Below are 11,119 nucleotides of genomic sequence, written 5' to 3' on the forward strand. Positions count from 1 at the left end.
GGTACTGTCTATTCTACCAGCAATGTCAAAGCTTTAAAGTCCTTTAAGAAAATGTTATAGAATCCTTAAGAATTTATTTTATATGTTGCCCCTGGCTCAATGTTTTGTTTTATTTTTAGTTTATTTTACCGCCTCTCTGTCTACTTTTTATAATACAGTTTTTGTTGTTAACTTCTGTTTCGAGTCGAAAATTCTGATTATTTTACTACGCCATGGTCAAAAACAAAAAGACAAACCTCTTACACTGTTCGAAGGAGAATCTCATAGCTTTACAGTAGCAAATGATTATTGGACTATTGTGTCAGAAACTGCTTACCAGGGTCACGTCAACAGATATAAATTACCTCCAGCCTGGCAATATTTTATATTATACTACTCGATGTTTGAAATAAAAAACATTATACATATACAATTTCTTATATAACAGATTTAGCATGGAATCCACACAAATGCCATGATGAACATATCTGATATTAAATTCACCTAAGAGGAAGGTAACAAATGTTTTTCATCAAAAAAAAAAAAAGCAGCCTAAATGGATTTTGGCCCATCCCATCTAAGAGGTCTGACAACCTTACTGATTATATATACCAATATAAAAAAATAAAGCCATAATTTTAACATTAAATGCAATATCAAATCATTTGTATGATTTCGTAATTTTCAATGAACATTGCATTGTAAGGTTGAACTTTTTTCTTTGAACATTTGCTGAAAACTTCCTTTAAATCCTTTTCATGCTCCATTTTTGAACTGCAACAGTAACTTTTTCAATAAAGACTAGTGTCCATTTCATGTTTATTGGCATAGTATTCATTTAAATACTAGTAACTATTCCAATAGCGACATCAAAATGACAAACTTCTTACATTGTTTCAAGGAAATCCCATAATTTCTTTACAATAGCAACTGATATTAAAATGAAAAGGCTTGAAAGGCTCACCCATATTGGTTTTAAACCACATCAGACCTTAAACTAAATACAGTTGTATTTTGACATAACGGACCAATCTTGGACTGCAAACTCCACAGCATTTAAACGTCACAACCAGTGACCAGTAACTTGTCATTTTAGACCTTCCGAGCATTGATGCACCCTTGTCTGAACTAACCCAGAGAAATTTCCTGAGCCATGTATACAAAGCCTGAAAAAAAAAAAAAAAAAAATGCTTTACATGTAAAACAAAGGACTGACAATGTTGTTGGTCAACAAAATCGTTTACAAGAACTTCATAATTTGCATTAACATAATTTGTTCGTAAGAAAAGACCAAGCAAGGATTGTTATATCGAGAATGTTTTTATTCCAAGAATTCCTCTAAGTGCTTAGAGCTTTACATAGAGAAGTAAGCACTGGGACACTCGACCTGCGCTCACACCTTCGAATGAGTGAGTGTGTCAGTGTAGGCATGTCTGCATGTGTGTGTCTGTCTGGTGGCAACAGTTAGGCATGTCTACAATGAAATGAACCACACAAATTTACTCAAATTCAAAACACAAAACAACCCAAAAATTGAAAAATAAAAATATTCTGCGCTGGGGGTTTACAGTAAAAGGGGCAGGGAGAGGAACCATCACCAGGAAATCCCGGTGATTGCCAAAAGGAGGTCAGAGGCTAACAGGTTAAAGGTCGTCGTCTTCATCTGGGAGAGCTGTTTCTGATGCGACCTAAAAGAGAAGGAACAATTACAGATTAAACAGACCTTTTCGGGAGCAGATATAACGGACTGGCCACATGCATGTACACTTACTTTCAAGTCATGCTCATATTGTGCAGCAAGTGATGGGTCCATAGCAATTTCAGGTGGTGCAAGGGCTGGCATCTCAACAAACTCCAGATTAGGATCCCCAATCAGCTTCCGTGCAAGCCACAGGAAGGGCTTCTCAAAGTTATAATTACTCTTGGCAGAGATGTCATAGTACTGAGAAAGAGAGAGAATCACATTAATGTCTATAAAAGCCTGACAGCACTATTGACCACGGGAGAATTAAGAGGATGACCATTTTAAAGTACAGACAAGCTTTTCTTCAGTATTGACACATCTGAGTAAAACAGATTATATGGGGTGGGGGGTGTAGGCAAGGGATTTGGTTGAATTGATACGTTGCACTCAAAATGGAGGCAGATGAGCTTGCAGAAAAAGGCTGGTTTAAGCGACTAAATGATTGGAGAAACCCTGCATGCGTCACCAGAGAGAAGTCTCATTTTCAATGGAAGACCCAGTTATGAAATTGTAATTAAACATTACAAGCGCTAATAAAAACAGGCATGGATGATGTGTTTACAATACAGAGGGCTTATTTCATGCCAACTTGAGTTCAAAAGGTGCACTGTACCTGTAGATTCTTCTTACGATGGAACACAATACTCTTTGCTTTGACCTTCCTGTCCTTGATGTCCACTTTGTTACCGCACAGCACTATGGGAATGTTCTCGCACACACGCACCAAGTCACGATGCCAGTTGGGCACGTTTTTATAGGTCACTCGAGAAGTTACATCAAACATGATGATTGCACACTGAGCTGTAGAGAGAGACAGACACACGTTAAACCACTGCTGCACAGCAAGGACTAAAAGTGTACATATGGTAAACCGCAGCATACCCTGGATGTAATATCCATCTCTCAGGCCTCCGAACTTCTCTTGTCCGGCTGTGTCCCATACATTATATTTGATGGCTCCTCTGTTGGTGTGGAAGACCAGGGGATGTACCTCAACTCCAAGTGTGGCTAAGATGACACAAAGAAACATTTAAGAGCTGCACATCGCTGTGACCGTCACACCAAAGCCACACATTCCTCCAAAATAGTTGCGTCGAGATGCCACATGAATGAAACGTGCAAAGGCTTCAAAAGACTTACCAACATATTTCTTTTCAAACTCCCCAGTCAAGTGTCTCTTCACAAAGGTGGTCTTCCCCGTTCCTCCATCTCCTACCAGAACCAGCTGTGGACGGGAAAGTTTGCATGAGAGACTGACACTTCCAAAACAACTGTCTGGCACTAAAGATTTTGACATGACAAAACAGTGGCAGCAGGGAGACATACTATATAAAACTATTACAGATGATTCAAGTTTAATAAAATACTTTTGCAACCTTAATTGAAAAACACAGAATCTTGGCACTTAATCCTACAGCATGACAAATATTTAAGTTACAGCAAAAGGCCATACAGTGCCCTAAGGCATTGATGCTTTTTATTCAAAGAGGTCAACTATAATTGGATATCCATGGCCTTGATTTCATGTAAACATTAAGTGGCTGGTGTAAACAGACACATGACCACAATAACTGGATCAGGGGTCCATTCTTCATACATGGATTTCTCAGCTATCTGGATTTTACGGTTGATGACTTGACATGATCCAGGATTGTTTGGTTCTTTGAAGCTCATCCTGGAGTTGCTGTCATAGCAACAGGTCCGTAAACTCAAACTGGATTAGATTGAATCTTTTTAAGCGGATGTGATACTAAAAGTCTGTCCCAGCCACTGCTACTTTCTTAAAAGACTAAAGAACCAGGCACAATAAAGATTTAAGATAATTTTCATTTATTTGAAAATATAATATAAACCACCAGTTTTTGTAGTCTTACATGCAGTTAAAGATGTGCATTAATTTGCAGCTATTATGGAAGTATCTTGATGCAGCGCAGGAGATGCAGGTAACTTAACAAAAATGCTGTTAAGTGCCATTACAAAAATTTTATTGACTTAAGAAACTTCAATGTGGGCAAGTAACATTTGCTTCACAGACAAAATTAAACTAATTGCTAATTAAAAAAGTGAAATAAAAATGAAAAGCCTATGCAACTACATCTACATGCATCTAAATCTATCGCTTGACAGGTCCAGAAATTCAAGTTTGTCACTTGTTTGATGATTTTTTTTAATTATATGTCATGACATTGCGGACTTGCCACCAACCAATCACTGCATTGCTGATCATGGATACGAGCAGATACATCTGCCCTTTCTAAAGAGCACAGTAATCATAGACAACTTCATCCTGACATTTTAATCAAATCCACAAAAATCACTTGAACCAGATTAGCCAGAGACCAGTCATCACGATTAGAAGATCTGGCATCTGACAAATCTCAGATGTATTAAGTGAAGTACATAGAATGGACCCCTATTTTAAACTTAACATTGTTTTAGAGGTGTGTGATTACATTATTGGATCTTTCCTAAATATATTATATTAAGATCTTTAGACATATACGCTTTTTTTTGCGCAACTAGTTATGGTCTTTTAGGCAAATCCACTGTTTTTGCTCGTTTTAATCTGGATCATCTTCTGTAAATAGGGTTATGCTGTTTAAAAGTGTGTGAATAACAAACTTCACAAAAAAATTACTTAGGTTGATGTTAATTATCCAATAATAAACTGTGGCATACATCATGTCCACAATACAAGTAAAGATATCAGTGGTCATTTTAATGACAATCCAGAGCCCCATATTGAATAAAGTAAAGGATTAATTAGAAGGGTCATCAAACGATTAAATCACATCCAAAATAAAAGCTTGTTTAAATATTTGTGCGTGTACTGTATATTTGAATACACATATATCTATCTATCTATCTATCTATCTATCTATCTATCTATCTATCTATCTATCTATCTATCTATCCATACACACATAAGGAATAGTTGCATGTATATACTTATAAACATTCATATCATGTATAGTACATATAATGATTGATATTTTAAATATAAATATTATGTTCTTAAAGATATACATGCATGCCTGTGTTTATAAACACATTATACACAGTACACACGTTATGTAAACAAACTTATTTTGGACGTGATCTCATTTAACAGCACTAATTAGGACATGGTAGATTTAAAAGTATTAAAAAGTTCTCTTTTGTTTATAAACCTAATATGTACAATAGTTGCCTGGTGGTTTAAAAAAAAAAGTTAAATTGTGGCTTCTCATTTTCTATCAGTTACAATCGGATACAATCTTCATACACAAAGCTGTTTGGTACACCGTATGTAACGTTAATAAGATGGGTGAACTGTGATTAAATAGGTTAACCGATTATCAGATACACCTTTTCCTTGCTTTCTCCTATAAATTAACCTACTTTAAATTTTTAAAAAGTACAATAAATGAACCGTTTTCCTGATTAGTGCACCATCATTCAGTGACTCGAGGCGCTTATCTCTGCACTCGTTATCAGGTACAAGCCTCCTAATTTACTTCCAAACAGTTCAGCAACTCATCGTCCTAACAAGTAAACACTCAAGTCCGTTCTTTAATTCGTTATTGTAGTCTGTGGTAGTTTTAGAGGTGCCTTACCTTAAACTGAACTTGCGGCTCGTTCTCTGCCATGGCTGTTGGTGTGTGTGTGTGTTGGTCTTTGTGCTGCAGTCACTCTGCGGGAGAGATGGCGGGACGGTTAGTCACATCACACAAAGGCCGCAACAAGCGCAAATACATGACACAGTTACACAAAACTACTGAAAACAACCCTCCCACACACATATTAAAACCCAAATAGCCCAAAAAAACAAAAACAAACAACTGCGTTGATGAACAACTACCGCGTCTAAATAAAAGGATGCGCGCGAACACACGAGGCCGCGGCTACCGGAGCCTGAACTTCGGTCGCAGCCTGAAGGCCTCAAACAGGCCCATCAATTTGGAAATTCACATATAGTGCATTAAAGATGGTGATTATTAAACGAAAAATGGCGAATTTGACAAAAGAGCGGAACAAAGCGAGCGTTGTTCACGCGAGCCCGCCAGCATCGCGCGCTACAAACAACTCACGATGGCGCTACGACACAGATGAGCCATGATGAAACACTCACAACTCCTTATCAGCGGCGAATAAACGCGATCTAATCGACTGAAGACTACCTTAGCAAAAGTGTAAAGACTTTCAGGGGTGTTCTGCTTTTAGCAGAAAACAAAGCGTCTCCGTGAAATAAGTTTGTGATGAGACGAGCAGGTCGTTCCGCACTCACCGGTGTTGAAGTGATCGAGGAAGAGAGCAAATGGCTGCGCCCGCGCGGGATTCAGCATGGCTCACATAAACGCTTCCGCCCCTACCACGTGACCCTCTATTGCCGCGAGACAACTGCGCCACCTGGTGGCGGTAGAGCGCAACGAACTCTCACCGCTCTGAAATCTTACAGTCAGCATGAGACGAAAGTTGTGATAGCCTTTTCTCAAACATTGAGACGTATATCCGAGTGAAACGGCTACTGGAAGGAGAAAAAATAGAGGGCTATGGTATTGTCCATAGACGTCCAGAGAGGAGGAGCTGGACGTCGTTTGACTCTGTAGTAAGTACAAGTGGATTGCTATTGGTCGATCTCATGTGAGTGACAGGTTGTCCCGCCCTCGCGCCAGTAAAAACTTTATCAGAGAAGATGGTAATTACAAATAGATTTCTAATTCTGTTGGATTCCAGCACATAGGTGTTAAAGAAAATGAAATAGCTGATATATAAGCAAATAGAGATATAGCAAATATAAGTAAATAGAGATTTCCCTTGGAAAGAATGAAGGTAAATCAATAATTAGGCTACGAGCAACACTGGCAAAAGATATGCATTATGCAGGCATACATATACTCATTTATCCTATTATCTGTTAAATTAATTAATGATAAATTCCAGCAGGATGTTAAAAAACTGCAATAACTGGCACAAAAGGGAACTGAGGGTTGTGTTGTGTTTTTTTTTCTTAATATTTTTTTATGATGCAGGATTATAGGATTAGAATGGTTGTTAATCTTGTATGTTAAATGTGTTGTGTGTTGACTTTGCAACAGTTCTATAATCTAAAACAAATTTCTCCTAAGGGAGACAATAAATATTACTTTGACCTTGACAAAAAGATATAGGATTGAGATAATAAAGGAAGAAAAAAATACAAAACAACAACAACAAAAAATTAAAGTTAGAGTAAAAGTAGAAATGTATACAAGACTGCGGTTAGGACATACAAGATTTAATAATGCATTATTTTTCAAGAATAAAGTCAGATTTGCAAATAAAATGTATAACATATTTTAATAAATTGTAGGACATTTAGGGAAGAAAGGAAGGGAACTAGGAAGTTATATATTTTAGAAATATTGTGTTTATCCTATACGAAAGTAATTGTTGAAATAGTTTGCATACTATAAAGCCAGATGTGTGTTGAAGGCCTAACTGTGCCTAACAAGGGTCAAACGCATCTAAGAAAGGGGGGGGGGGGGGGGGGGTGTATTTTGATTAAAGATTACACAGGTAGAAAACGTATAATAAATACTGCAATATTCCATGAGAAAAAAATAATTTTCAATTTTGATTTCATGGAAACATTAAAACATATCATATGATATGACTGATTTAATTAAATACTTCAGTCACAAACACGACACACATAATTGTAATATGTGTGCCTCTTATACAACACAATACATAATCTCTGAAAGGCATTGACACTGCGGGACATCGAAGATACATTTGACTGGAGCATGAGAATTAGAATAAGTTTAATATGCACATGTGACATGAACAATAATGTCAGTGAAAGACCAGAATAAATATATTGTGTGAAAATATATAAACAGTATGTAAATAATATGTAAAGTAAAAATAGCTGACAATAACAATAACTATTTAATAAATAGTTAAATTAGTAGCATTATGTTAAGAAAAGAAATACAACATATTTGGTTTATTTTATTTATATCATTAAATCACTTTATCAGAGAATAAACAAATGTGAATTTCCCATGAACATTCACATACAACTGTGCGTAATATGTGCCCCTCCCCTGATAATATAGTCTAGTAAATTTTAATGTACTGAATGATATTATAATACACTATGTTAAGACTATTATGGGATGTACTATATGTGCAGTTTTAAAATAAGTTTGAATAAAATATAAATACTGGACAACTTAAGTAAAAATAGCTCGACAGCAATGACATTTGTTATGTGAATGTGGTTAATAGTTCAATCATTAGCATCATGTTAAGAAAAGAAATACACCATATTTTGTTTGTTATTTATATCATTTAATCACTTTGTCAGAGAATAAACAAATATGTGCATTTCCTGTAAACATTCACATACAACTGTGCGTAACATGTGCCCCTGAGAACCTATTGTGTTTGAATGCACTGCTTTAAAATGAACAGACAGATGAACATTCATTGTGCATTATGTTTTGTGCGTTTAGACAGCAAATATATTCATACTTTTTGTGGTTCTATACAAAGTGTCATTTTTAGTTGCAGGTAGTTGATGAACTGACATCGTCTATTGTTTGTGTTGCTGTTATTTATTCATCTGTACAGGTAATCTGCCTGAATGTTAGCAGCAATCTCCGCCTCCCATTGATCTCCATTATTCAGCAGTTTCTCTTTATTATACAGCAGCTCTTCATGAGTCTCAGTGGCATACTCAAAATTAGGGCCCTGCACAAAAAGAAAGGGACAATTATTGTATTACTAATGGAATCGGTGTATAATATGAACTGTTTTGGACTAAATGACCCTCGGTGGTCAATTAAGTATATCTACTGCATCTATCCTATCTCTCAGTGTAACACCGTGTCTACACCGGACAGCTAGAAGCTGTGCACACTGAACGAGACAAAGCGACCGTTGTCCTTCATGTCAGAAATAAAACAGGGCATCAGTTTAATGTCAGGAATTTGTCATGTTGAGTTGCACAGCGCCTGACACGGTGTAATATATGTGTGTACCTCTACGATTGCGTCCACAGGACAGGCTTCCTGGCAGAATCCACAGTAGATGCATTTGGTCATGTCAATGTCATAACGAGTTGTTCTTCTGCTGCCATCTGCACGGGTCTCTGCCTCTATAGTGATGGCCTACAGGAGACGAAAGCACTGCTAACACACACCCGGTACAGGAGAAAAATGCATGTGTGTGTGTGTGTACCTGGGCAGGACAGACAGCCTCACACAGTTTGCACGCGATACAGCGCTCCTCTCCATTTGGATACCTGCGTAGCGCATGCTCGCCTCGGAAACGGGGAGAGAGAGGGCCTTTCTCAAATGGGTAATTGATAGTAGCTGGTTCTCTAAACAAATAACTCATGGTCATGCCCAAACCTGCCATACAGACACAGAATATAATATTAATTTTATTATTCTTATTTATCAGATGTCTCAGTCTGTTGTGATTGGTCTACTCTGCTCTGATTGGTCAGATGATCCAGTCTGTTGTGATTGGTCTACTCTGCTCTGATTGGTCAGATGATCCAGTCTGTTGTGACTGGTCTACTCTGCTCTGATTGGTCAGATATCATATCTGAATTTCAGCTCCAGATCTCCCTCAGCATTTGATACACTGTGAACAGTAACAATGGCGTCTGTTTTACTGTATCAATTCCAGCACAAGTCCTCATCCTTTGGAAGTACATGCAAAATGGATTTGCTTTGGCAGCACAGAATACAGTGTCGACAACACAAACCAAACTCTTCCAGGCCTCGGCTACAACAACAGTGTTTGAGGGTCAAAGTAGATGTCGTTTGTCAATGAAGACCATAGGCTGTTACATTGTAATGTAGGTTGGTAAGTGAGACTGGAATTGCTGACGACTCGTTTCACCAGTTCAGAATTAATTCTTTCTTTTAGGAGACAATAACTCCAATACACATTACACATAAGGCAAAATCTGAAAAAGCATAATAGGCGCACTCTACGCATTATACACCCAGACCTCTGAAAAGTTCGGTCCACAGCAGTGTTTGTGCTGCACGGTCTGTAATGGACTTCATGTCGGTAGGCAACTCCTCAGCATTCACATATTCTACAGAGACAAAGAGACAGGTATTGTAGGACACTGTATGGCCACTGTTTAGGGTGCGAAAATGTATATGTGTGTTGTGTATGATCTCACTGTAGCCTCCCCTGTGGACGGTAAGGCTAAAGGCACGGACAGGACCAAGTCTGACTGCGAAAGTGCCTTAATGAAATTAAACATAATTTTGCTTGGTCAAATGATAATTTTCAGACTGCTACATCATATCACAGCATATACTCACCTGTGCGGCATGAGGAATACATCATGCGCAATGTCATCTTCATCCTAATCAGCGAAAGAGACATAAATATTCATGTCTATCATGATGGCAAATATATCACTTATACTGAGATTGAAACAGACGGGCTATATGCCAAATGAACAGATTTGCGTTATAAGCCTGCTGGTAATCTCCTTTCCTAATCTGTCAGACCTTAGCGAACAACTTCTGTCATAAGTAAATTATTGTTAACAAATGCCTTTCGTAAACACAACATCCACTTGTGTTTAGAGTTAGTTGTGTCATATGTGTGGTTTATTCCATTTAATTTATCATGCTGATATTTAGGCAGAGATGCCGACTAAAGCAAGCAGTTTTATATTATTTTATATCTATTGTTTTTAGGTTACTTATTTTTACCATTCCTTTACACATTAACCCCCCTAGTATCCTGCTGGCTTAAGTGATGGTCTAGCGTTAAACAGCTTGAAACAATGTAACTTTCCTTTCATGTAAAGATGACCTACAAATTATTCGAAAATATACATATTAATAGTAGTCGCGTGTTTAACTCACCGAGATGCTTCCGTCGGTCGGTCAGAGGATCTTTGCACTGCTCGCGCTATGCGCTTTCAGAGAGCCCGTTGGTCACGTGGTGTTTCTTAACCTGCGCGTGACAGACAAGAGCGATTTACTTTTGAGTGTGTTTTCAAGTTCATTGTATTGTATATTTTATTTTACCTTTTTTAAACGTTATTGTTTTACAGTCATTGTGCTTCTGATTGGTCAATACAGCTTTTTAAAAACCTCTTCAAATAATCATTTTGAAAACTGTCCACACAATAAATCCAAGCAGAATACATTGAATATATATATATATACTTTTACTGTTTTTCAGCTGGTGAAATCCAGTCATTTCAATAGGAATCCACACAACTTGGAATTTTGCGAAAGGGGCGAACGGTTACCTAGATTTCACAACAAGTTGGTCATGATTTCGCAGCATAGACCAACAGAAAGCTGCTTGATTTGAAAGTGACTTTTGTGTGAGCTGCACTTCATTGACAATAAACTCAGATCTGGACCTTTTGCCTGCAAA

At 37.5% G+C, this 11,119-nt stretch overlaps 2 protein-coding genes across 3 annotated transcripts; both read right to left on the reverse strand.

Moving 5' to 3' along the window:
* Nucleotides 1-784: 784 nt before the first annotated feature.
* Nucleotides 785-6,076, reverse strand: ran (RAN, member RAS oncogene family). Of its 2 annotated transcripts, none has more exons than XM_079839847.1 (7): nucleotides 5,991-6,076; nucleotides 5,320-5,396; nucleotides 2,864-2,948; nucleotides 2,606-2,731; nucleotides 2,337-2,524; nucleotides 1,751-1,921; nucleotides 785-1,667 (listed from the first exon to the last, which is right to left on the reverse strand). In XM_079839847.1, the coding sequence occupies exons 2-7, from the start codon at nucleotides 5,350-5,352 to the stop codon at nucleotides 1,623-1,625; spliced, it is 648 nt and encodes a 215-aa protein (XP_079695973.1). In that variant the 5' UTR covers nucleotides 5,353-5,396; nucleotides 5,991-6,076; the 3' UTR covers nucleotides 785-1,622. The 2 variants fall into 2 exon arrangements, with proteins under 2 accessions (XP_079695973.1, XP_079695974.1); XM_079839848.1 differs by having other exon boundaries at nucleotides 5,884-6,015.
* Nucleotides 6,077-8,034: 1,958 nt separating this feature from the next.
* Nucleotides 8,035-10,648, reverse strand: ndufs8b (NADH:ubiquinone oxidoreductase core subunit S8b). The gene is made up of 7 exons (XM_079839849.1): nucleotides 10,597-10,648; nucleotides 10,042-10,085; nucleotides 9,897-9,962; nucleotides 9,717-9,806; nucleotides 8,933-9,105; nucleotides 8,734-8,862; nucleotides 8,035-8,443 (listed from the first exon to the last, which is right to left on the reverse strand). The coding sequence occupies exons 2-7, from the start codon at nucleotides 10,082-10,084 to the stop codon at nucleotides 8,312-8,314; spliced, it is 633 nt and encodes a 210-aa protein (XP_079695975.1). The 5' UTR covers nucleotide 10,085; nucleotides 10,597-10,648; the 3' UTR covers nucleotides 8,035-8,311.
* Nucleotides 10,649-11,119: the final 471 nt, after the last annotated feature.

Source organism: Gobio gobio, assembly GCF_949357685.1.
Source record: "Gobio gobio genome assembly, chromosome: 16".
Lineage (NCBI taxonomy): Eukaryota > Metazoa > Chordata > Actinopteri > Cypriniformes > Gobionidae > Gobio > Gobio gobio.

Bases quoted from the DNA above. Each gene is read 5' to 3' on its own strand.
- ndufs8b (XM_079839849.1), bottom strand. From the start codon at position 10,084: ATGAAGATGACATTGCGCATGATGTATTCCTCATGCCGCACAG. The intron at 9,963-10,041 runs GTGAGTATATGC...AATTTCATTAAG, and splicing joins GTATTCCTCATGCCGCACAG to GCACTTTCGCAGTCAGACTT. The intron at 8,444-8,733 runs GTACACACATAT...CTTTTTGTGCAG, and splicing joins CTGTGGACGCAATCGTAGAG to GGCCCTAATTTTGAGTATGC.
- ran (XM_079839847.1), bottom strand. From the start codon at position 5,352: ATGGCAGAGAACGAGCCGCAAGTTCAGTTTAAG. The intron at 2,949-5,319 runs GTAAGGCACCTC...TCCCGTCCACAG, and splicing joins AGCCGCAAGTTCAGTTTAAG to CTGGTTCTGGTAGGAGATGG. The intron at 2,525-2,605 runs GTATGCTGCGGT...CTCTCTCTACAG, and splicing joins AGATGGATATTACATCCAGG to CTCAGTGTGCAATCATCATG.